At 39.6% G+C, this 24,054-nt stretch overlaps 1 protein-coding gene across 1 annotated transcript in view; it reads left to right on the top strand.

The window, feature by feature from the left end:
* Window positions 1-6,130, top strand: part of eeig1a (estrogen-induced osteoclastogenesis regulator 1a) — a gene marked incomplete at both ends in the record, with an annotated part of 29,361 nt that extends 23,231 nt beyond the window's left edge. Inside the window, 7 exons of the mRNA XM_079221691.1 lie at window positions 290-336; window positions 1,189-1,340; window positions 1,860-1,964; window positions 2,059-2,251; window positions 2,376-2,497; window positions 5,849-5,918; window positions 6,085-6,130. Of these exons, the coding sequence (XP_079077817.1) occupies window positions 290-336; window positions 1,189-1,340; window positions 1,860-1,964; window positions 2,059-2,251; window positions 2,376-2,497; window positions 5,849-5,918; window positions 6,085-6,130 (735 nt within the window). The remainder of the gene's footprint in view (window positions 1-289; window positions 337-1,188; window positions 1,341-1,859; window positions 1,965-2,058; window positions 2,252-2,375; window positions 2,498-5,848; window positions 5,919-6,084) is intronic.
* Between the last annotated feature and the right edge of the window lie 17,924 nt (window positions 6,131-24,054).

Here is a 24,054-nt window from a genome sequence, read left to right as displayed (position 1 = left end):
GCTTACTGGGAATTTAGTTTTTATTAATGCCGAGGCGGTTTTAGTTTCAACATGTTCGCTGTTAAGCTCATATTAAATCTTTTGTTTTCAGACGATTGGCAATAATGATCATGTTCTGATTCTCCTCTCCTCTTGTAGCGGCGGATGTTAACTCAGTGTAACTGTGTTATTGTGTGATTTTTGTGTTTTTTAAGTACCTCACACAACCCAACTTCAAATCACCTGAACTATCCCTTTCAAGTTCATAATGTGATTTTTTTTAATTTTGTTTTTAACCTTTTTATTCCAGATGATCATCGGGATGACCCTCCTGTCTGGAGATCCGTGCTTTAAAACGTGAGTAAAAAAAAAGTGGTAATCTCTCTTCATGTCTAAATGTATCAGTTGAATGATTATTAAACGCAGAGCCCTCATCACATCCGACTATTGATCTCAACCTTTTATTTGACACGGAGCAGACTGGGACTGATGGCATTGTTATTGTATGGAGCTGTACAGTGTTGTGCAATAGTTGCGTTGCATTGACTTATTTAATTGAAATGAATAGAGAAATAATATTTTGTTGTTTAAATACATTCAAATACAGTCATTTCTAAAATCCATGGTATTTGTACCCCTTTACAGGTTTTTTTTGTTGGTATTTTGCAACTTCAAAGTTGAACAGAAAAAAACTGGAACTGGAAAACCCAAATCATACACATATTTATTTATATTTACTATATAAACCGTAAATATCTTCTACAGTTAATCCGTAAAACTCATGTATTGATTGATGACAGTGAGATTTCCTTCCATTCTGTAAAACTAATTAAAAAAAATTCTAAGTATTATTTTCCTCTGTGTTATAGCACTTTCAAATTATTAATAAAAGTCTGGATGGACAAATTAACAAATACACTGTTGATTGAACAGTGTATTGTCTGTATGGATCTCAGCAGGTTTCAAATCAGAATTGTGGAAACGTTTGTTGGAGGAGTTGTTGAGAAGTTGTGAAAAATGTTCCTTTTCAACCGGGTCGTTAAACACTCATAATATTTGTGCTCCTTTGTTCTTTGTTGCAGCGGTGACTCAGTTTCCCCGCGGCCGATAATATGAATCTCATCCGAGCGTGCCAAGCTAAGCAGCTCTGTGCTCATTTAATCTGTTCCAGACTGATAAGTTGTGTGTTGTCTTCTTTTTGTCCTGCAGACCTCCCAGCACAGCGAAGTCCATCTCCATCCCGGGACGAGAGCACACCCTGCAGCTGGACTGCAAGGGGGAGGGAACGGCCGAGCCCGGGCCGGCTGGAGGCGTGTCTCTGGGCCGAGCCTCCAAGCCTCGAGCCTCCATCGCCAGCTCAGGTGTGGCTCGCATCTCGAGGACTCTTTTATCGGGGTTGTAGGTCACATGTTGGATCCGGTTCTGAAGCCGGCAGCCAGTGGTTCCCAAACTGCGGTGTTGGCGGGCCCCCACACGCAGAGCCAATGCGAGGGGTCATACATGACCAAGGGGGGATTTTAACTAATCTGTTTCATTTATTATTTCATTTCAGTTATCTGAGATTTGCAGGATTTACTTTTTCTCACTCCCGAAGTTCTTATTCTTAGTATCCTGCGAGATAATTGTGTCTAAAAACGCAGTTTTGGGCCATTTAACTTTTTATTTTGAACAATAAATTGCTTGATAATTATTTATTTAATTGACGGGGGCATGAATTGTTTTGGCCTGACGGACACATTTTTTCTTTTCTTTTTTCTCAAAGAGAAGAGTATGTCGAAGAAGCTAATTATTTTTGCACGGTTTGAGTTTTGTTCCATTAGAATCAAGAAAAAAACACATTACACAAGTTCTTATTTTTTTTTTACTTTTACTGCCTTCAGGTCTCCTTGAAGAATCAGAAACGACCCAGTACGGTCCTGCAGAAGTCTTCCAGTCCGGCCACTCTCGTAACTCCAGCTACGCCAGCCAGCAAAGCAAAATCTCAGGTGCAAGATTCACCTGCAGGCTTTTATTGTGAAGCTCAAAAACAGGGATAATTGCAGTAGGAAGTTCCCAACCTCTGATATCTCCCTGCTGCAGGCTACAGCACCGAGCACTCCTGCTCCTCCAGCCTGTCGGACCTCACCCATCGCAGGAACGCTTCGACGGGCAGCAACGCCTCCGGAGGCTTGTGTTTCTCCGGTGACACGCCGACTGACGGCGACAAGGACGCCGGACGTCCAGAGAGACCCCCGAGACCCCCACGGCCCGTCTTACCCAACAGGCCCTCCAGGTACAGACGGGAGCCCTCTGGAGGTCGTTGGATGACTGAGATTGATTACACATTCTAAAATACTCCTCTTCTCCTTCTTCTCCTTCTCCTTCTTCTCCTTCTCCTTCTTCTTCTTGTGTTTCAGGAGGAAGCCGGATTCGGTGGAGAGTCACCCCTCTTGGGTGAACGACACCCGCATGGACGCCGACGACATCGTGGAGAAAATTGTCCAAAGCCAAAACTTTGCAGATATCAACCACACTGAAGGTAATAACACGATTACGTGGCGAGCTGCAAATCAAAAGGTCAGAATTCTGCTTCTTGACTTAGCGGAAGAAGATGTGTTGAGGGGAAACTGAGGAGGAGGAGGAATCTTATTTATATAACTGTGTCGAAACCGACCCTAACAACCAGAGGTGTCAAGTAACGAAGTACAAATACTTCGTTACCTTACTTAAGTAGAAATTTTGGGTATCTATACTTTACTGGAGTATTTATTTTTCAGACGACTTTTTACTTCTACTCCTTACATTTTCACGCAAATATCTGTACTTTCTACTCCCTACATTTTAAAAATAGCCTCGTTACTATTTCATTTTGGTTTGTTTTCACTCCGGCTTGTCATCGTTCAAAAAAACACACACAAAAAACCTCTCCGCCCCGTTGCCCACAGATACGTGCGCGCGCACACAGGTGAGCGCTGAGCACATATACCAGCGGACAGAGAGCGTCGAAAAATATGTTGCGTGAAAAGTAGACCTCTATATCTGCGTTTTAAACGCTCCCAGGGTGAAGATGCAACAGCAGCTCTCATGTGAGGAGCAACCGGAGTTCTCCTCGCACCGGAGCAGCTCTCTGAACCCGGAGCAGCTCTCTGAACCCGGAGCAGCTCTCTGAACCCGGAGCAGCTGTCCTGCTCCAGGTGAAACGAGCCACGGTGCTTGTGTCTTCTACCAACAATGAGCTGCTGGCTTCACATATTACAAAAGTACAAAGTACACGGTTTTAAAACCAAGTCATTAATAAATACATGGACAAATGCCTGTACTTTCGGGTAAATGGTTACGGTACGCCGTTAACAGGTTACGCTTACGCATGCGCGATTTGACACGACGCCGTGAGCTACGTGAGCTCGTCTTTTCTTGCTGTTGCGTTTCTCAAAATAAAAAAACAGATCTAAACTCAATATTGAGCATAAATTGAGAGAGGCCGTATGAAATCTACAACCCCGTTTATAACATGTGTGTCGAGGAAAGCAGATCACTGCAGCCACTAATACTGATACAACGTGATTGTTCACATATCTGCACTCATTCTGTTTTGTTTGGCAAAAAAAAATTAAAAGCTTATTGTTTTCCACAATGAGCTATTTAGTAGTAACTAAATATGAGTAATCTTTTGCACAGATAGAACTTACACAAAACATTGTCTGATGGGGCAATCTGATTTACTTGAAAGTGATTGCAATTTTCTTTATTCTGTTATTTATAAAAGCACAGATGAGTCACACAATTATGTTATTTACAGAAAAAGTTTGAGAACCACAGCTTTAAGTGTTTGTGTCGGAGTCGCCGCCGCCGCCTATTTTACACTATTACAATACTTATAGGCAACTAGTTATCATGTCTTCCGCTCCATGAAACGCATGTTAATGCTCAGTAGTACACATATGGTACTTTAATGTATTTGCATTGTAATAAAATGTGATCATTTTAAATGGGCATATATGCAGCTGAAACGGGTAGCCTAGTGCATCCCACATTTTTCAACATAACATTTTAAAACATTATAGTCATTATGGCCTTTATACAAATGATTGTTTTGGGGAGGTGGGGTAGTGCACTATAGGCCCCTGAGACGCGGCTTAAGAGTTTGTCCTTAAAGGAAAAAAAACATTCCCCTTACATTACTTTTACTTTTATACTTTTAAGTAGTTTTGAAACCAGTACTTTTACACTTTTACTTAAGTAAAAAGCTTGAGTTGATACTTCAACTTTTACAGAAGTATTTTTAAACCCTAGTATCTATACTTCTACTTGAGTAATGAATGTGAATACTTTTGACACCTCTGCTAACAACACAAGGGTCATAATTTCAACCAGAGCATTTTAGAATTTAGTGGAAAAAAAAGTTTTTGTTTTATTTTGTTGAAATAGAGGTTCCTGACTAAGTCAAAAAGTGCAATAAACCAATTTATGTGGGGTTTTTTTTTATGCATTTAAAAAGCTAAAACATGTCGGTGCCGACCTTAACACAAGAAGAAGGTTAAATTGGAAAACACCGAAATCTGTAAAGATTTAACATAAATAAAGATTTTTTTTAACTTAAACACAGAAATCAGAAAAATTCTGAATTGGCAGAATTGGGGAAAAACCTTGGGTCCTAAATGATAGGACCCGAGGTTTATTTACAAGAGAGTGAACTCCTCCAGTTTCTCCAAACATTAAACATCCAAACTTTTCTTTTTAAGGGCACTAAGGTTGCAGATGCACAGTCCTGGCCGTAAAGACTACATTTCCCATAACCCCCTCATCTCAACAGCTTCATCGACACTCTGTTGCAATTGTCGTGTAAACAAGTCGAGTTACTTTCTCCGACTATTTTTTTCCTTTCGTGTGAGTTTTTTTTTTTTTTTTTTTTTTTTTTTTGCTGTGTCCTTCCAATTTTTTTTTTTTTTTTTTTTATATGTTTATTGATCAAACCTCAGAAAAAAGTGATACAAGCTGTGACTGTAGTTAACAGGGTTTTACAGGCTTTTTTTTTTTTAAACCCACGAATTCAAAGGAAATGACAACAATGAGGATCATAAAACTACATAGTAAAATAAAACAAAAATACAAAATAATAAATTGAACAAAATAAAAACAACAAGCAAACAAATGAAAAGGGGGGCGGGGGGGTCAGCTGTTGGCAGAGGGCTGGTTATTTACATAAGAAACTAAAGGGTCCCAGGTTTTATGAAATTTCTTCAGAGATCCTCTGACAGTATGTTTGATTTTTTCAAGGTGTAAAAATGACATTACCTCTTCATACCAGGAGTATGTGGTAGGCGGCTTTGGGTTCTTCCAATGTAGCAGTATCTGACGCTTGGCTATCAGAGCAGCAAATGCAATAACATCAGCCTGACGACTAGTAAACCTTCCCACAACAGGAGACACACCAAATATAGCAATCAACGGGCATGGAGACATACGAATATTAAAGACTGCAGAAAGGGTATCAAAAAAGGATGTCCAGAAAGAGTGTAGTTTAGGGCAGGAGAAAAAAGTGTGTGTGTGTGATCTGCTGGAGATTGAGAGCACTTAACACAGAGTTCATCTGTTTCGGGAAACAGCTTTTTCAGCCTGGCCCTTGTGTAGTGAATTCTGAAGACAACCTTGAATTGGATGAGACGCATACGTGCACAAATACAAGTAGTATTAATTCTGAGCAAAACATCACTCCACCAGAATTCATCTAGTGTAACACCCCGTGTGACTGTTTTAACAGAATATTTGGCCACATGTTGTTGGCGTCTACAGCTGTAACTCTTCCTCCTGTCACCTCCTGACCGCCCGCTTGTTAATGGCGTCTGGTTTCCATCAGCTTACAGTGTTTCTGTGTTTTTGTCTCTTTCAGACAGCAACCTGCGTCTGTTCGTCAGCAGAGATGGAACGACTGCGCTCAGCGGCATCCGGCTTGGAAACAGGTGACTTCTTGTCGCTTTCTTTCTGTTAAAATACAACACGGATGCATACATTGCAATTAAATCAAATACAAAATACATGTTATGTGTGTGTGGTAGGAATACAAGTGTGCATTAAAGAGATGTGTCACAATCTGACTGTCGTCCTGATGCGTCTGGGTCATTGCAGGGTTTCTGCAGGCGGGTACGAGCCTGTGGTCATTGAGAGCCATTGAACCGGCAGACACGCGTCGACCTCCGGACGGCGGGTCGTCCTCGTCACCCGTCTCGCTGCCGGTTCTTCCTCCTGGAGCTTCAGCCGGCCCGACGCCCCTAGAAAAGAAACCTCGTCAGTTTGCACTTTATGTGAAGTTTGTCTGCACTCCGTTGGGCTCTTCGTTGAGGGCGACGACTCAGAGGGAAATGCACACACACACACACACACACACACACACTCACACACAGTTTCTCTGATACTGACTGCCTTGTTGTGTGTTTACCTATCTAGATTTTGGATGCAGATCTTTATAGTCATTTAATTTGGCCAGTTAAAGGGATGGTTTCGATGTGTTGAAGTTTGGATGTATGAGGTACTTCTACATAGTCGGTTTATTAATACTACAGTAGATGGAGTTTAGAGAAACATACAGGAGAACCAGCACGGGAGGAAAGTGCTGCTGTGGACGTATTTTAGACATCTAAAAAAATAAATATCAGTTATCTATATGCTCTCTTTAAAGCCACAAGACTCCATTCACAAAAACAGTAATACCTTGCTGAACACGTGTTGTGGCTGGACTCCTGCTGCCTCCCTACTTTAGTTAATTTGCAGGATATCACAAATGAGCCGGCCGATAACCAGCAGCTCCCACGGTTCTGAGAGGGGAAATTAATCATTTTTGTCAATGAGTGAGGCCTTCTGACAGCAAGATAAAGAGGTGAAAATAATGCTCCCATTGTTAAATGCAGGTCATAGATCTCTTGAAATTTTGATAAAATGACGGATGGATGTTATGTTCCAACATCGGGCTGCAACTAGTGGTGATTTAATCTGGCAATAATTTGTTTTAGGATTACTAAATTGGGCAATTGTTTCGAAAATGGTGAAAAATAGTCCAGGGTGGGACCTTCAAATTCAAGGTAAAGAGGAGAAAATGTTCTCAATATAACGTTCACTTTAACTGATATTGATTCTTTTAGGTCTTAAATATGTTCACAGTAGAACATTATTTCCCTCATACAACCACACCGCTAAACATCATTGCTGTCCTTTTTTGAAGTGATAAAGATAGAGAGACCAAAGGAAGGTTGACTTTCTGTTTTCTGAAGGGGAACTGAAGCTGTTTTCTATATTCTCTTGACAAAGCCAGAAGACTCCATTGACAAAAACAGTCATTTTACCTCTCAGAACGTGTGGGTTGCTGGTCTACCGCTGCCTCCATCGGTTAGTTGCCTGCTATTTTGTGACTTTGGTGTTTTCAAGGGTTACACAAATGGTGGTTCAGCTGCTCCTGTTTTCTAAAGAGATAAAGAATTACATATTTTGTCAATGGAGTCCGTGGCTTTGAAGTGACCGTAGATGTCGGCTTCAGTTCCCTGCTGGAAACCAGAAAGTTATGTCATCCTATGTGGACTCAAAGGCCTGACTGCAAGGTGAAGTGGTGGAAATATTCTAAATATAGCGTGAACTTGCACCGCTATAGATTGTTTTTTGTTTTTTTGTGCACCTTCCTTTTTAGGTGCCTAACAACAAGTTGTGCACCGATGGATTCGGTTAGATTATTTTCTTAAACACGTCCATCAGACACACATTTGTTGCTGCAAACTGTCTGGAAAAAAAATAAGCAAGTTAAGTGTAATCTTTTGATTTTTAATTCAGCAGGGAAAAGTTTAAAACGAGTCCCGGTAGGATGACGTGACGTTCCGTTCGTTCATCGCAGAACCGACGGGCAGCAGATCCAAACACTGAATGTGATCTAGTTTAGAAACCACTGAGCGCTTCTCTTCTTTTAGTTTTGTTGTTATTTGTTGCTGTTCCCTGTTGATCGGTGGAACATGAGTGGAACCACTTTGTGCCTGTAGAGTTTCTCTTGAATGACCCCTGAAGCACCTCGTACACTGCTGAAGGTGAGGAGAGAAACACCGCTTGTTTTTGTTTTTCCTTTCTTTTGCTCCATCTCGTGGCCATTTTTGGGAAATCCCACTGCATGTCGCTGCTCTTTTACTCCATGAAGGATGACTGGTTTATTATTTAGTTTATCTTCTCTTCTCAGCCAGCAGAAAGTAAAAAAACTAAACATAACGTCAGCTTTTCAGCTGACGTCACTCATTCTGTGGTACAAAGTGTTCTGGTTTTATTTTGAAGAGTTGGAAGACTGTAACGGTCTTTGTTGCCCCCTGGTGGAGCAACAGGGTTCATGCACATTTCTCACCCCTTTCTGTGTTCACGAGGATGTTTACCTTTGTTTACAGCTGTCTTTAGATGAACAAACACCAAAGAGGCAAAAAAAGACAAGTTTTGGAATGAAATTGTTGGCAACTAGCCGGCTGGTTGTTTTTTTTTCTTTTTAAAAAAGGTTTTAGACGCAGTCTTAAAATCGTATTTTTCTGTTTGTAAAAAAAATAATAATAATGCTCTCCTTTTCAGTAGAGTGGTGATTTTCCTCATCAATTTGTGATGTGATGATTTTCCTCATCAATTTAAAATCGGTTTAATTTGTTCAGAAATGGCTAAATTTGTTTAATCGTCTCGAGTATAAAGTGACAGAAAAAAGTGGTGATTAGTAGTCAGATTTTTTATTTTTTTCTCCAAGTGTGATCTTGAAATTCACTTTACAATCACACAAAAAAAATAAAAGAAGCAATCTACAGACTATTTCCCCTCATTTACAATTAAAAAAAATCTGCTTTTAAGACTCAGCTTTTAAGACATAAGGTTGTTCAGTAAACTTATTTGTACGGACGTTATTTTTCCAATGAAGCTGCAGTTTTTCCAGCTTGTCGGCTCTTCTTTTGAATCCAGCTCATTATATCGAAGTTGAATCACTTGACACTACTCTGTTTGTATTTTGCAGCTGTATGTTTATTAATCACACGGATGAACCACTGACCTTATAGTCCTTGATTTGGGTTTACATCGCCACTGCCTTTAGTATTCCTTGAAAGCATTTATTTATATATATTTTTGCCTGGAGGTTGATCATAAGCTATGCACACAAATTCACCTCCCTGAGCTTTTTTTGTTTTCTTTTAGTAACTAACAAATTATTGTATTGTAACAAAGCTAGTATATCCTAAACTTATAGAGAATCAAGTTTTTTCGGTTGGTATTACTTCTAAACAATAAAAAGCTAATTTGAGTTTGTTTCTGTGTTGTGTGTTTAATAATCAGTGTTCTGTCCTTCCATGTCCAGAGATTTTAAGATTGTACTGATTGATTTGTGACTCTCTTCCGCCAGCAGAAGAGGATGCTCTGCACAACATTATTATTATTATTATTATTATTATTATTATTGTTATTATTATTCCTGTGCAGAGATGCTCTGTAGATGGCAGCAAAATAGCTCTGGAGTTCAAAGCTTCAAACCATTCATTCATTCATACAGGAAACAAGTGTTGAATTCTGATAAACTTTTACTTCTGAAATACCAAAATCATCTGTAGTTTTCTGGGAAACAAAGTGTGTCAGAAAAAAGGCAGTGGTGGAAAAAGTACTATCTAGCAGTATCTTTAACTGAGCAATACAAGTGAAAGTGCTGCATTCAAACTCTTAAGTAAAAGTACAGAGTATCAAAATATACAAGTAATGATTAGTAGTAGTGGTCGTAGCGGTAGTAGTTATACTATGTAGTTGTAGAAAATAGTCACGCTTTAGGAGTTCCAATGTTGCCCCCCCCCCCCCAAAAAAGTGCCTCTCACACAAACGCAACACATATGTATCAATAAGTCATGGACAACATTTGCACATTCCTGCAAAATCCATGAGCCGTGTAGTTGATGTGTTGTCTTTGTGGAAGAGACAAAAAGAAAAGCGTTTTTCTCTGTGACTCTTCAGCTCCACATTCAGTCACAGAGCCTCAGTGTGCATGAAATTTAACGTGCTGAAATACAATTTTGAGGATTTTGTTTGTTACTTTATACTTCTACTTCCCTGTATTTTAGAGACAAATAGTGTACTTTGCACTGTACTTCCTTTACAGCCACAGTAAAGCTTACACATTAATACACACTGAGCCTCTCTTTTTGTGCTCATACCTCTGGCAGATATGTATTACTTTGAATGCAGCATTTATTGACAAGTTATGGAGTATCTTTACACAATAAACATTTTTACAACAACTCTGGCACAAAAAGAGGTTTTTCTTGTATTTTCAGTCCAAACAAAAATACACTGTTTCTCACCATTTAGTTGTCTTCTGTTGCTAGGCAGACTTGTGGTTGGCACCTTTTTTTTAAAAAAAAAAACAGACATCAAAGATCTCGTCCCAGTTGGTGAAGTGTTGCAGTGTTCCTGTGTGTCATAAGGCCCTAGTGAACACCGGGACGCCGACTGGGGAGATCTACTGGTTTCCAAGTGGAAACTACGAATTATAAGTGTTGACAGTGGGACGTTGTTCGTGTAGTGAAGCCCTCCGTCAACATAAATACACACAGAAACACTTCACAGAGCGTTAAAAGGGAAAATTAAATGAATATGTAATGGCATAACGTGCATCGCTGCACCAACGGTCTTCACGGGAGCCAGACTGAAAACCAGTGATGGAAAAAGTGTTCAGGTCCTTGATTAAAAGTACTAATAGCATACTGTGAAAATAGTTGTTTACAAGTAGAAGTCCTGTGTTCAAAACCTTACTTAAGTGAAAGTACAAATGTTCGTAAAGTAAAGCGAAGTTCTCCATTTACTGCGTGTAGTCAGAAAGTGTGTGACATGCATGTTGTATGAAGTTGTATGAACCCCCCCCCCCCAAAAAGAAGATACAATAGCTCTTTAAATACTGCGTTACAATTAATATTCACATATCGGTTCACACACGACAATGCAGTTGAGATTCAAAATAACTGGACTTCTTTTAGCCAATATCTGCCTGAAATTAACTGTTCTATATAATCTGTACTATATCATCAGCATAGAGGAGTATATTAAATATAAAAAATTGTCTATTTCAACCCGTAAGATTTACAGGATTCATACTATTTCAGCAGCCGATTTTTAGACGCTGCTGATGAGTTCTTGCTGAGCTCAGCAGATTTCCAGATCTCTGTGGGAGGGTTGACTTTCTATTCTGTTGTCGAAAGTCTGGAAATTGAAATTCAGTGGTTTCTCTTGTTGGTAGACAGATGTGTTTCTCCTTCAGAGGCTGGCATAGACACGCCGAGAATAGACCGCAGGGTCGGTTTGTTTGGTGAAGGACAAGATAAGCAGTTTCTGTTTCTCTGCTTTGGTTTTGCTTCTGCAGAAAAACTCATAAAGTCTGCACCGAAATCCTTTAAGTTTGGTTTTATCTAGAAAATTAGGTTAAACGAAGCAAAGTCTATTTTTCTCTGGATTCATCTTTCGGTAAGGAAAATAAATCAGAGGGATAGATACAAGATACAAGATATTTGTATTGATCTGTAGTCTAAAACCAGTCTTTGCTTCAAGATTACTGAAATGCAAAAAATTAGTGTCTAATTTGCAGCCATGGTTCTTCAGTAGCAATCAATGAAATTAGGATTTATAAATGAGGAAGCAACTTTTAGAGAAAGTAAAAAATGTTTTGAGTTACATGGAGTATATGTCATCGGTACCGAGTCCGGCACACTAAGAGGTCTCAGCAGCTCTGATTGAGTTCATAATAACAGAATTTTACCAGGAAGTAAACATTTTCTGTCAAGTTTTTATTTTGAGTCTTAATTTATTCGAGAATTCATAATGATTTAGTTTGACTGAAAAAAGTCAAGAACTAGACGGCTTTGTACAAGTAATGAAATGTTGTGTCTATGTGATTTTAAATGGAAAATTAGTTCTGTTTTCTTTTGTACAAATTATGATGATTTAAGAGAATTAATGATCCATAAAAAAACTTTACCAAACCCTAAAATATTGAGCAGAAATGGGAAACGCCTGTTTCATTTTCACTTCCAACTTTGTCTCAAAAGCCTGGAAGAGAAGGCCCAAGGATTATTTCCTTTCAGATTTTTTTTCAGTGATTTATGTATTTTGCTCTACTTATTGACGGTCTGAACATTTTGGGAGCTTCTCTGTTGTTTGAAAAGGTGATATACATTCTGCATTTATGGTCAGGCTTGTATGGATGTATGGTGTCCTGTAAGGCCATGTGAGCTGTGCATATGACACGATAACGAATAATTGACTTTATTTCTCTGCAGACCTTTAATCTGAAATGCCATCTAGACTCTAGATGTCATTTGACATCCCTATCCTCACATCAGATCAGGAAAAACTCCCCCAATAAAGATAGTAAAAACCCTTTCACAGGGAAAAAAAGGGGAAGAAACCTGAGGGAGAGCAACAGAGGAGGATCCCTCTCCCCGGATGGACAGAAGCAATAGATGTCATGTGGCCAGAATGAATAACGTAACAGAGTTACAGCAATTACAGAAATTATTTATATAATGAGTAGTAGACATGGTCCATGATCCATTAAGCAGAAGGAGGTAGAGAGGAGGGGCATCCCAGGGGCAGTGGGAGGAGAAAGCAGGGCCATGGCAGCTGGCAGGCCTGGTTCCAGGCCGGTTCCATCAGCAGGGCCATGGCAGTAGGCAGGATCGGTTCCAGGCCAGTTGCATCAGCAGGGCCATGGTTGCATCAGCATGGCCTGGTTCCAGGCAGCCACAAATCCATGGAAAAAGAAAGTAGAGTTAGTAATATGCATTGAAGAGACAATCATTTATCCAGAAGGAGAGAAAGAAGAGGTGAAGAGGAGAGGAGGAGTGAAAGAGGAAGAGGAGGAGCTCAGTGTATCCTAAGATGTCCCCCAGCAGTCTAGGCCTATAGCAGCATATCTAGGGGCTGGACCAGGGCAAACCTGAGCCAGCCCTAACTATAAGCCTGAAACAGCTCTAACTATAAGCGCTATCAAAGAGGAAAGTCTTAAGTCTACTCTTAAATGAGGTGACCGTGCCTGCCCCCCGGACTGAAAGTGGAAGCTGATTCCACAGAAGAGGAGCCAGATAACTGAAAGCTCTAGCCCCCAAACTATTTTTTAACATTCTGGGAACCACAAGTAACCCTGCATTCAGTGAGCGTAATGATCTTGTGGGGTAATATGGCACTATAAGGTCCTTAAGATATGATGGTGCATCACCAGTTAAGGCTTTGTAGGTAAGGAGAAGGATTTTAAATATGATTCTCGATCTTACAGGAAGCCAGTGGAGAACAGCTAGTACAGGAGTAATGTGATCTCTCTTCCGCGTCCTCGTTAGTGCACGAGCTGCGGCATTCTGGATCAATTGGAGTGATCCAAGGGATTTACCGGAGCAGCCTGATAATACGGAGTTACAGTAATCCAGTCTTGAGGTAACAAATACGTGGATCAATGTTTCTGCTTCGCTTTGAGACAGGATGTGCCGGATCTTTGAGATGTTCCGTAGGTGAAAAAAGGCGGTCCTTGAGATCTGTTTCACGTGGGAGCCAAAGGACAGGTTCTTGTCAAAAATAACTCAGAGATTCCTTACGGTGGTGGTCGATGCCAGAGCGATGCCATCTAGAGAAACCATATCATCAGATACTTGATTTCTGAGGTGTTCTGGTCCGAGTAAAATAACTTCAGTCTTGTCCGAGTTCAGCAGCAGGAAGTTGCAGGTCATCCATGTTTTGATGTCTTTAAGACACGCTTGAAGTTTGGCGACCTGGTGGGTTTCATTTGGCTTGATCGACAGATATAGTTGAGTATCATCGGCATAACAGTGAAAGTTTATGGAGTGTTTTCTGATAATATTGCCTAAAGGAAGCATATATAAGGTGAATAAAATTGGTCCAAGCACAGAACCTTGTGGAACTCCATGGCGAACGGCAGTGGTAATTGAGGCCTCATCGTTTACAAACACAAACTGAGATCGATCTGATAAATGCAACTTAAACCAGTTTAGTGCTGTACCTTTAATACCAATCAACTGGTCTAGTCTCTGTAATAAAATGTCATGGTCAATGGTGTCAAACGCTGCACTAAGGTCTCTATCTGATGTAACTAGAAGGTCATTAGTAATTGTCACTAGTGCTGTCTCTGTACTATGGTGCTTTCTAAATCCTGACTGAAACTTCTCAAATAAACTATTGTTATGTAAAAAGTCACACAACTGGTTTGCAACTACCTTCTCCAGTATCTTAGAGAGGAAGGGAAGGTTTGAGATAGGTCTGTAGTTAGCCAACACCTCTGGATCCAGAGTGGGCTTCTTAAGAAGAGGTTTAATTACAGCTACTTTAAAAGACTGTGGTACATGACCCATTAGTAAAGACCCATTGATAATATCTAGTAGAGAGGCACTAACTAAAGGTAAAACTTCCTTAAACAGCTTAGTCGGAACAGGGACCAGGAGACAGGTAGACGATTTAGGAGTAGAAACCATTGAAGACAGTTGGTCGAGGTTGATGGTAAAAAATCCATAGACACACAACAGGGCCCACAGCCTCCTCCATGGCCATCCCACCTGAGGATGGACCGGCAGTAGTCGAGGGCAGGAGATCACCGATCCTGTCTCTAATAGCCAGAATCTTACCATTGAAGAAGTTCATGAAGTCATTACTACTGAGGTCTTATTTGGCAAACAAACAAACAAACAAACTCTCATAAAATGACAAAGTTGTTTAAAAGTACTACACCTAAACTGTGACCTTAGTTGACCTCTGGCTAGTAGCAACTCATTGTGTACATTTCTTCAATAGGCATTTTGTGAATGACGTACTTTGCCTCTTCAAATGAATAACTTGCGCTCAAATACACATTCACCTGGGGCCGGTTTTTCAAAAGTTTTAATATCGATCAAACTGATCCAGATTTGGAAATCTATTTTTCCTATCCAGGATCACGTAATCCATTTTATTTTTATGCTGGATTTTCAAAGCAATGTGGGATTGGATTACTCTGATCCAGATTCAAACTGTTAAGGATTACCAAATCTGGATTACCTGTGGTCTAAATGGGACTATCACAATGTAGCTATGTAAAGAATAACAGGTAAAATAGTGTGGGGTCACTCCAATATGCTTCATTTTAACAGAAAATAGGACTGAACAGAACAGCAAACAAACAATATAAACATTGTCCATTTCTTTTACAGATACATTATGGATGCTTTCATTGTCCTACACATGCGCAAAGTCCTTCTCTGTGATGACGTCCCTGATGCACCTGAGCCCATTGGAGACACTGACCAACCTCCGGCATTCTGTCAGAATGAGGGTCCGACTGGACGACCAATAAGAGATGCAATTGTTAGACCCTATTTTTGATAAGTCCATGACTGATGATTGTGTCAGTGTGATTAATGTTTAATGAACAAAGACAGTTTGGGGGATTAATTTATGGGGCCGAAAAATTCATAATTTGCTGTACTGAAAGGTTGCTAGCCTTCGAGTGTACTGAAAGGTTGCTAGCCTACATAGCCTACCTACTTTATGTACTTCCTGTTGAACAATTCAAGTGAAATTGATGAATACATATAAAAACTGTAAAATGCATGATATAAATGTTGTATTATTTAACTAACCAATTTTAGTGACCTAGTTTTATTACTGATATCCACTGTGAATCCACCCTCCTGCTGGGATCAGTTTAATCCTGATTTTCGGGATCAAAATGATCCCAATCCTACCAAAACGTTTTGAAAAACCTAAACTCAAGGTTTGATCCAGATCAACAATAAGATTGGATTACGTGATCCAATCCAATTTCTGAATCCTTTTTTTCTTTTGAAAAAACAATTTTCAAGATTTCATCCAATTCGATAGCCGTAATCCGATCAGATGACTTTTGAAAAACCGGCCCCAGGAGATATCCAGGATTTGTTAATCAGTTGAAACCCCAAATCCAAGTATCTCAGTCTAAGATTAGAATACTTTTTTTATTTTTTTATTTAAGTGGAACATATGACTAAATGCAGAGAGCAAACTAAGTATATTGTGCACACAAATGACCAATTCAAGGGAAGAATTGATCAAGTCAAATTTTATTTATAGCCCAATATCACAAAACTGCACATAATTAATTATGTATTCGGTGTCAAATGCTGCATTAAATGCACATTATGCATTTTGTGCCATCACATGTCCCCACATGTATGGATCTCAGGAGACAGTAATTCATGATTTCATTGCCTGTGAGTAAGTTCCTCTTTCCTTCAATGAACAAGGACCGCCAGAATGCCCCCTTGTGATATCTATTTTGGAGCCTGATTAAACTTTATTAACTAGAAATATAATAAAAATGTACATTAACCTCAAATTTCCTCTTTTGACCCACTTGATCTGCCTCATGACAGTTCGGGAGTCCCCACTCGAACCCCAGAGTTTAGTATTTACTGTACATGACTGAGCTCATCTAAATTGGATCTTAGAATATGCATCTTATTTTTATAAACAGGAACTACAGTCAACATTAGTGGGGAAGATTCCCCTCAATTAATTACTTACCAGAAAAGTATGTGGTTATAGTCGAGGACCTCTGAGGTAAAAACAGAAGTACAGTTTTGCCTGCGTTTGGTTCTTATCCTGGCAGTATTCTCTGTTCCTGATTCTGGGCCAGGTTCATCCTAAACTTGTGCAATTATAAGTCTGTCCTTGACCAATCTTGTAGACAATAGTTCATTATCATGTGCTGATGATTATGTAGACATAATTAAAAGTTTTATTTTATTGCAACCTGAGTGTAACTTTTTAAGTGAACAGCTGGAGGTAAATCACAGCAGGAGTTCAATCCAGCAAAACATGCAGCTTGTTTACAATACCTCAGAATCTCAGTCTCCTAAAAAAGACACTTTTTTTTTTTAAACTATTATTATTATTTATTTATTTTTAAACCACCTGTGGCTTATTTTGGACTAAAACATTTGTGTGTTTTAGTCTCTTTGCTAAACAGGACAGGATCTGGCATCATTCTGTTTTCAGTCCCAATTCCGACGGGCTTTGAGCCGATGCAGAGTACCACAAATTGACCATTTGTATATCAAGTACTCGCCCTGTATACTTCCCAAACACATGCGTCTCTGCTAGCTAAACACAATATAACATAACATAACATCTCACCGCTTCTCGTCGGTGCCAGTGCTTTAAATAATAAGGTTATAGCAAAGATGCATGTGTTTGGAGAGCAGAAAGCACACAGCTGGACACATGAGACTTGTAGTTTGAAAACAGATGTTTTAATATAGTTTTGCTGTTTTTGACTGCAAGTTATTGATATCATCAATTGCATTATACTTTTGAGGGTGAAGAATTAACCATTAATGCATCATCACTTTGCATTGATTCTTTTAATAATTCTGACCATAGAGGTTTTAATTATTTACTCTTTTTTTCTTTTCTCAATGTGACATTAGAATCCCAAATCGTGCAGAATAAATAGTGAGTACAAAACAAAAGTAGTTCAATCCCATACATTATTTTATTTTACAGTGATGGTGTAGTGAAGATCTGATAGATCAGTAAAAAGAAACCCTCAGAAAAAAACTCAAAGCTCATTCAACAGAAACCCCCATCATGTGTTTTTTTGTGTCAAGACAGGCACACTTCCGTATTTTCCGCTTTATAAAGCTCTCACACTCTCTCTCTCACACACACACACGCACACACACACACACACACACACACACACACACTCTCTCACATCCTCATTGTTGCTAAGAGAACAAAGCAGCCGCCACGATGAGGACTAGCGCGTTGCTGCTGTTGCTGACTCTCTGCTGCGTCCCCTCTCTGCACGGTGAGACGGGTTAACAACGCTGTCACCTCTGTCTGTCTGCTTTGTCTCACATGTTTTGGGGGGGAATTTCTCAGGGTAAAATCTGTTGACATGTTGAGGCTGAGGTGTAACATTTAAACTTTATATGTAATGAATATTTTTTGAATGTTTTATTTGCACAGCTCTGCCAAAACTTGGCTGCATCTGCATCCGGACCCTCCCCTCTCCCGTCCCTGTGAGGGTCATCAGGGAGATTGCGGTGATCCCCATCTCAGGACTCTGTCGTCGGACTGAAGTCATGTGAGTATTGTGACTGATTCTGCAGGAACGTTGAGATTCATTATTCATATCATCATCATATTCATGATGGACAGAAGTTATGACGTACCGGTTATATTTGATGTTGAGTTGAAAGAGGATAAATATGTAAAATTATTATTGGCCTAGACCAGTGATTGTCAACCACTGTGCTGCGGCACACCAGTGTGCCGTGACAGATCGTCAGGTGTGCCGTGAGAAAATTTCCAATTTCACTTAACTGATCCAAAAAAATATTATTTAGCTGCCGCAAATAATTTTCCATTGTTGACCGTCTGAGCCTGCAATATAGTGGCTGGCCTAGTAGTTTCCTATAGAACAGGTCTGCACCTTGTTCTGCTATTAAACAAACTAAACGGCCGTATGTTACACGACAGCTTGTAATTTCTGGGTCGCGTCTACAACTCTTTCCGCCCCGATGCGATGCACACAGGAGAGACACAGTGGACAGAGAGAGCGGCGAAAAATATGTCGCGTGCTTTTCACAATGGGATTTGCTGCTTTAAGCTATCACTATTTTAAGCTATGAGCTCTCATGTTTGAAGCCCAACAGTTAAAGTATTTGTAGGTCAAGACAAACATCCAACAGCTGCAGCCTGGCGCTCCATCAATGACGTTTCTGACGTTTCTGAGGCTCTGGAAATATTCTTCCAAAAGCCCGAAAAACACACTCAAGTGACAAAGCCTGCTCACTTTGTGGTCATCATTAAAATAAATGAACACTATGTTTCCTTTAAGTCAGTATGTATCAAACTGGGGCGTATTACAGGTGGGGCGCAAGAGGAAATGCTGATTTTACCGTAAGCCGTTAATGGGTCACATGCGCATGTACGACTCGCCGATTCTTGTCGAATAAAGATCGGCTTTTGGCGAAATGCCAAAAGCCGATCTTTATGAGATCTCCGTGAGGTTGTCTTTTCTGCTGTTGCGTCGCTCAACATGGAGCATGAATTGAGAACAGCTGTATCAAATGTACCTCGTTTTAAAAAGAGTTGTAGTATTTAGTATTTAGTAGTTGTAGTACTATTAATGATACAACGTTATGCTCACACATCTGCACTCATTCTGTTTTGCAAAAAAATAGCTTGTTGTTTTCCACAATAAGCTATTTAGTTGTAACTAAATATTAGTTATTTTTTGCAGGGATATAACTTTATTTTCATTTTTCTAAAGCAATCTGGTTTAATTGAAAGTGATTTCAATGTTCTATTATTTATAAAAGCACAGATGGAGTCACTAGTACTGTGAAGTATTATTTTGTAGTACTGTGAGGTGCCACGATGTAGTATGTCCGTCAGTCGCTTCCCTCCCCTAAAGCTGTAAAAACACTGAATACTATGACATTCTGTAACTTTTTGGGTTGTTTGTGTGCCGCGGGATTTTTTTATTGTAGAAAATGTGCCGCGGCTCAAAAAAGGTTGAAAAACACTGGCCTAGACATATGAGAGAGAGAGAGAGAGAGAGAGAGAGAGAGAGAGAGAGAGAGAGAGAGAGAGAGAGAGAGCGAGAGAGAGAGAGAGAGAGAGAGCGCGCACTGGAGCAAAAGTACAAAAAATGGATGAATATATTTAGTTCAACTATGTAATACACATCTACAGTATGCACCATGTCAGTAAATTTACTTTCTGTTCCGCTTCTGGTAAACTGAATATTATTTCACAGTAAATCTTAATATTTCCGGTAAATAATAAAATATAAACCGTATCTTTTCCAGAGTCACCAGGAGGAACGGCTCTAAAGTTTGTGTCAACCCGAAGGAGAAGTGGGTCAACGTGCTGCTCAGAAAACTGGCAAAGTAAAGATATTATTTGGTCTTTATTTCCATCAGGGATTGTGTACATCAACATGATTATAAAATCATGTTGATCGTGTTGATCTGGTTCCACACCTCTACCTCGCTTCTGGTTCCACACCTCGTGTGGAACCAGAACATGTTCTTGATTAGATTACATGTGAGGGTTTCATATCATTGTAAACTGAATATCTGAGCATTTTGGACAAAAGGAATTTGAAAAAGTCCCTGTCAGCTCTTTAAAAATTAGAATAATCTTTTACCCCCAAGTTTCTGACATTATAAAATTAAAGAAAAAGTGTATGGTGGTGGTTATGGTGTTTTTTGTGTGTGTTTCTGTAAACAGTTTATTTTCATTTGTTGAGCTTTTTTTGTGTGATTTGGAGGCACTGTTAAAGTTTCAGTCCAAAAGATGACATGATAGAACATTACTCAAGTCTTTTTTTGGACTTGGAAACTTTTACAAACAATTACATACAAAAAAGTACTTCTTTTTTTTTCAACTGTATTTTCTGGTATTTCGTTGTGTCTGAAGGACGGGATGTCCTTCAGACACAACTTCCTTCCTCTTGTGTTGGTCATCAGTTATTGAGATAATGGTAATAAAACCTTTGCTATAATTCGTATAGTACAACTAATAATATAATAATATTACCCCTGATAACCACACAGCATTAAGCCACTGTGTCCTTATTGCTTTCTGAATTAGTCATCTAACCATTTTCTTCTTTTTTCTTTTAATTACAGCAAGAATGCTAATAATTCCACAATAATACTGTCTTAGTGCTTCCTTGTGTACCTGAAGTACTGACACTGGATAGTATTGCATATTAACAATACTACTTTAAGGATATAATGTGATATCGGTTAATGCACCAGCATGTGCGGATACTCAGACTCTGAATGCAAATGCCTTCATGTTTTCCTTTTATTGTCAATAGTAAAATTTAAGCTAAAACGCACAAAATATAGAACGTTCTTCCTGTAAATCTGACTCCATAATGTGAAACTAAATGCATTGATTATGTTTGTTTTTTTTGGCGATGGTGCTGAAATCCTCTTGACGTGTTTTGTGTGTCTTATCCATGACTTCTCTTCCCATAAAAAAACACCACAGACAAGAATACTCTTTAAAAAAAAAGACTTGTTTATTGCCTACAGGAGGTGGTGAGAGCTCATGTTTGGGTTCAACACATTGAACACACTGCAGCCTTCAGAAGTCCTTCACTCAGTCGCTGAAACTCTTTCTACACAAACAAGTGTTGAGAAGATAAGGAGCTTGTTCGGGCCCTAAACAACTGCAGAGGCTCCAAAATAAAATTCAACCAAATCACTTATTTGGATGAAAATGTCCAAAAACCCAAATGTCGACTTTTTGGGCGGAACCAATTTAATTTATAATCCCCCAAAATAAGTGTGTCGTTGTTTATTTTTTTCCTTTGTAAAGCACTTTAGAACTTTGGTACAATCTGACAGACTTAAAGATGATATTTGGGTCAAACAGCAAAAACACTGCATCCTACAATTCCCATAATGCAACGCAGTAGTGCATTAGACCCCCACCTGCCTTCTATATTCCTGCTGTTTCAAATCCCACACTTCCCATTTTTCATGCAACTCCAGCTGCGATAACACTGTTGCATAATCAGGGTTATTATTATTTTTGAATCAAACTTCAGAGAAGACAACATTACACAGATGTTTCACAGACTGATTAAAATCAGGAGTTTCCCTTTTGAGAAACATTTTTTATAATAAATTTATCATCAGAAAAAGGAGAATGTAATCTTTCAAATTATATGAAAAGCATAAAAGTTTCCAAAATATAATCTAAACCAGCTTTTTGTTAAATTTTAAAACCTTTCATTACATGTTTATTTTTTATATCGGCTGGTCGGACTGGGAACCGATGTTGGGCGAAGAGCCGCTTCTGGTAACATCGAGTGCAGTTCTTTTAAAATTCTCTATCTCTTGAAATAATAACGTAGCACCGTTTGTTTGGCGGCCTCTGCTGGCCGAGGATCCTTACCGGGTTTCACTTCACGTGAAGAAAACCGCCAAACGCTCCGAGGAAATAAATAATTTTCAGAAGTAATAGTTGCGAGAACGTTTCCTGTTCTCGCCACTCTTGAAATTGACAGACATTTCAAGGTAAAGAAATGGTTCTTCGAAAGACTTTCGAAATTGTTTTGAAGCTGAAGTTGCTGTCGTCAAAATCTTTCATTTTAAGAATGGAGCATATTAATTAACTAGTGCATTAACCTATGGATTGAGAAAACAAATCATGACTAACTTTTTCCACTACATCATTCACAGGTTAACACACTGGGAAGAACACGATGACTTAGCATTCTTTAACGTCATGTTTAACCCCGTTTGGATACAGCAACCTGGCCGTCAAATCCAGCGCGTGAAAGCAGATTAAAGACAACGAACCCTTCGTCCCAAACGCTGAGCGCATTATCAGATAACCCTCTTTTGAGGTGTTTCGTTGGCCTCGTGGAGCGCTAAAACCAGCCCGAACGAACAGTGGAAGAAAAAAAAAAAAAACAGGTCCAGATATTGAACAGGATTTTTTTACATTCAGAAAATCACATGTGATGATGGTCGTGATAATCCTGTGAGAGATGCAGCAACTAACTGTCTCTGCAGAAAACAAACAAAGTGCAACGAACAAATGATTTGTCCTCGATGATATGAATACACAAAAAACTGAATGCTCATGATCTCATCCCCAGGAGTTGGTGGAGGAAGGGTTGGAGGGATGAAAGGATGGATGGATAATGGCGTGGGGTTAATCTCTGAGCGGTCTCATGGGCAGTGCTGCTGTTGGAGAAATTGTACAAACTAGGCACATTGTTTGTAGAAAAGAGTATGTGAGGTGCGCTCGACGGAGACAAAATGAACCAATGCTCATAATAATGGATTATTAATGGGGGGAGGTCAAAGGATTGGCTGTGGATGTTGGAGGATGTGTGAGAGGAGGAGGAAACCATCTCAGAGCGTGAAAAGCTTCAAGCTTTGTGCACCGGAGAAATAAAAGCCATCAAGACAAAACCGCTTTGAAACACGGATTTATCTTTGTTTCTCAAAAATAAAACCTGGTAATACTGAAAAAAGACAGAAAAAATGCCCTGAAGTTCAGAAACAAAGTTGGACAGAGACCGGTTCCGTCCCCACAAGGGTGGAGGTGGTGTTCACAGAGAAAGTGCGTCTTCTGGTTGGTGAGCATGGTGCATTCCCCCACACAGGTGTGGAAGACGCCCAGTCATCAAAGGCAATTTAACTTATGTACAGCTGTTGTACAAAAACCTGAAGAACAAAAACAACCCCCTGTGAGGCGAGTTTAGGAGTGAAGTATCGGCCTCAACGTGCTCACGGAGGTGGGCTTCACCACAGGCGTCAAATCATGTGCAAACTAAAGCAAAGCCGGTAAAAGAAAAGCCTGTTAAAGGCCGGGGTTTAAAAGCTAAGGTTAGTTTTTTGACTCATTTAACTTTAAGTTCAATTTAAAACCCAAAACGACACGATGGTGTGAAATGGGCCAGATATGTTGAACGTGTTGGTGCACGAGCAGGCAGCTAATATAGAGGCCCATTACATCGGTAGGGCTGGGTATCAAACCACCTCGTGGTGCAGGTCGTACGCCTCAATCTCTTTTTAGAATTAAACCGACACCTGACACCAACTATACAGGAAGTACAGAAAAAAAGAAGCCAAGATCGGAGAAAAAGTCCCTAAAAACAAGTTAAAAGAAGGACGATCGTTCTTGTTTGCTAAACTGTTAAACATCTCACGGCAGCAGGTTTGGACGACGTTAAACCTGTGATTGGTTTGTCAGCACTGATCAGTATTGATACCCAGTCCTATGGCCGAGTTGAGGTTTAAAACGCTCTCTGCACCTTCTGACAGTTCATGAAATAAACAGACTCTTTAAGTTCCCCCCAGTTGTTCTTCTTGGGAATGGAACAACAGTGCAGCAGCAGTTTTATCAAAAATGCACCAAGAAGTGGGACCTCTACAACAACAATAACATAGATGCATGTAAACACATACATATACCTGTGCTTTATGAAGGATTTTTCCAAACCAATAGCTTCCTGTTTGGTTTTGCTCGTACGACTCCGAGAGTCTCTAGTTTGAGAGGTACAGC

Source organism: Taurulus bubalis, assembly GCF_910589615.1.
Source record: "Taurulus bubalis genome assembly, chromosome: 8".
NCBI classification, from domain to species: Eukaryota; Metazoa; Chordata; class Actinopteri; order Perciformes; family Cottidae; genus Taurulus; species Taurulus bubalis.
This window is presented reverse-complemented; position numbering and strand designations above follow the sequence as displayed.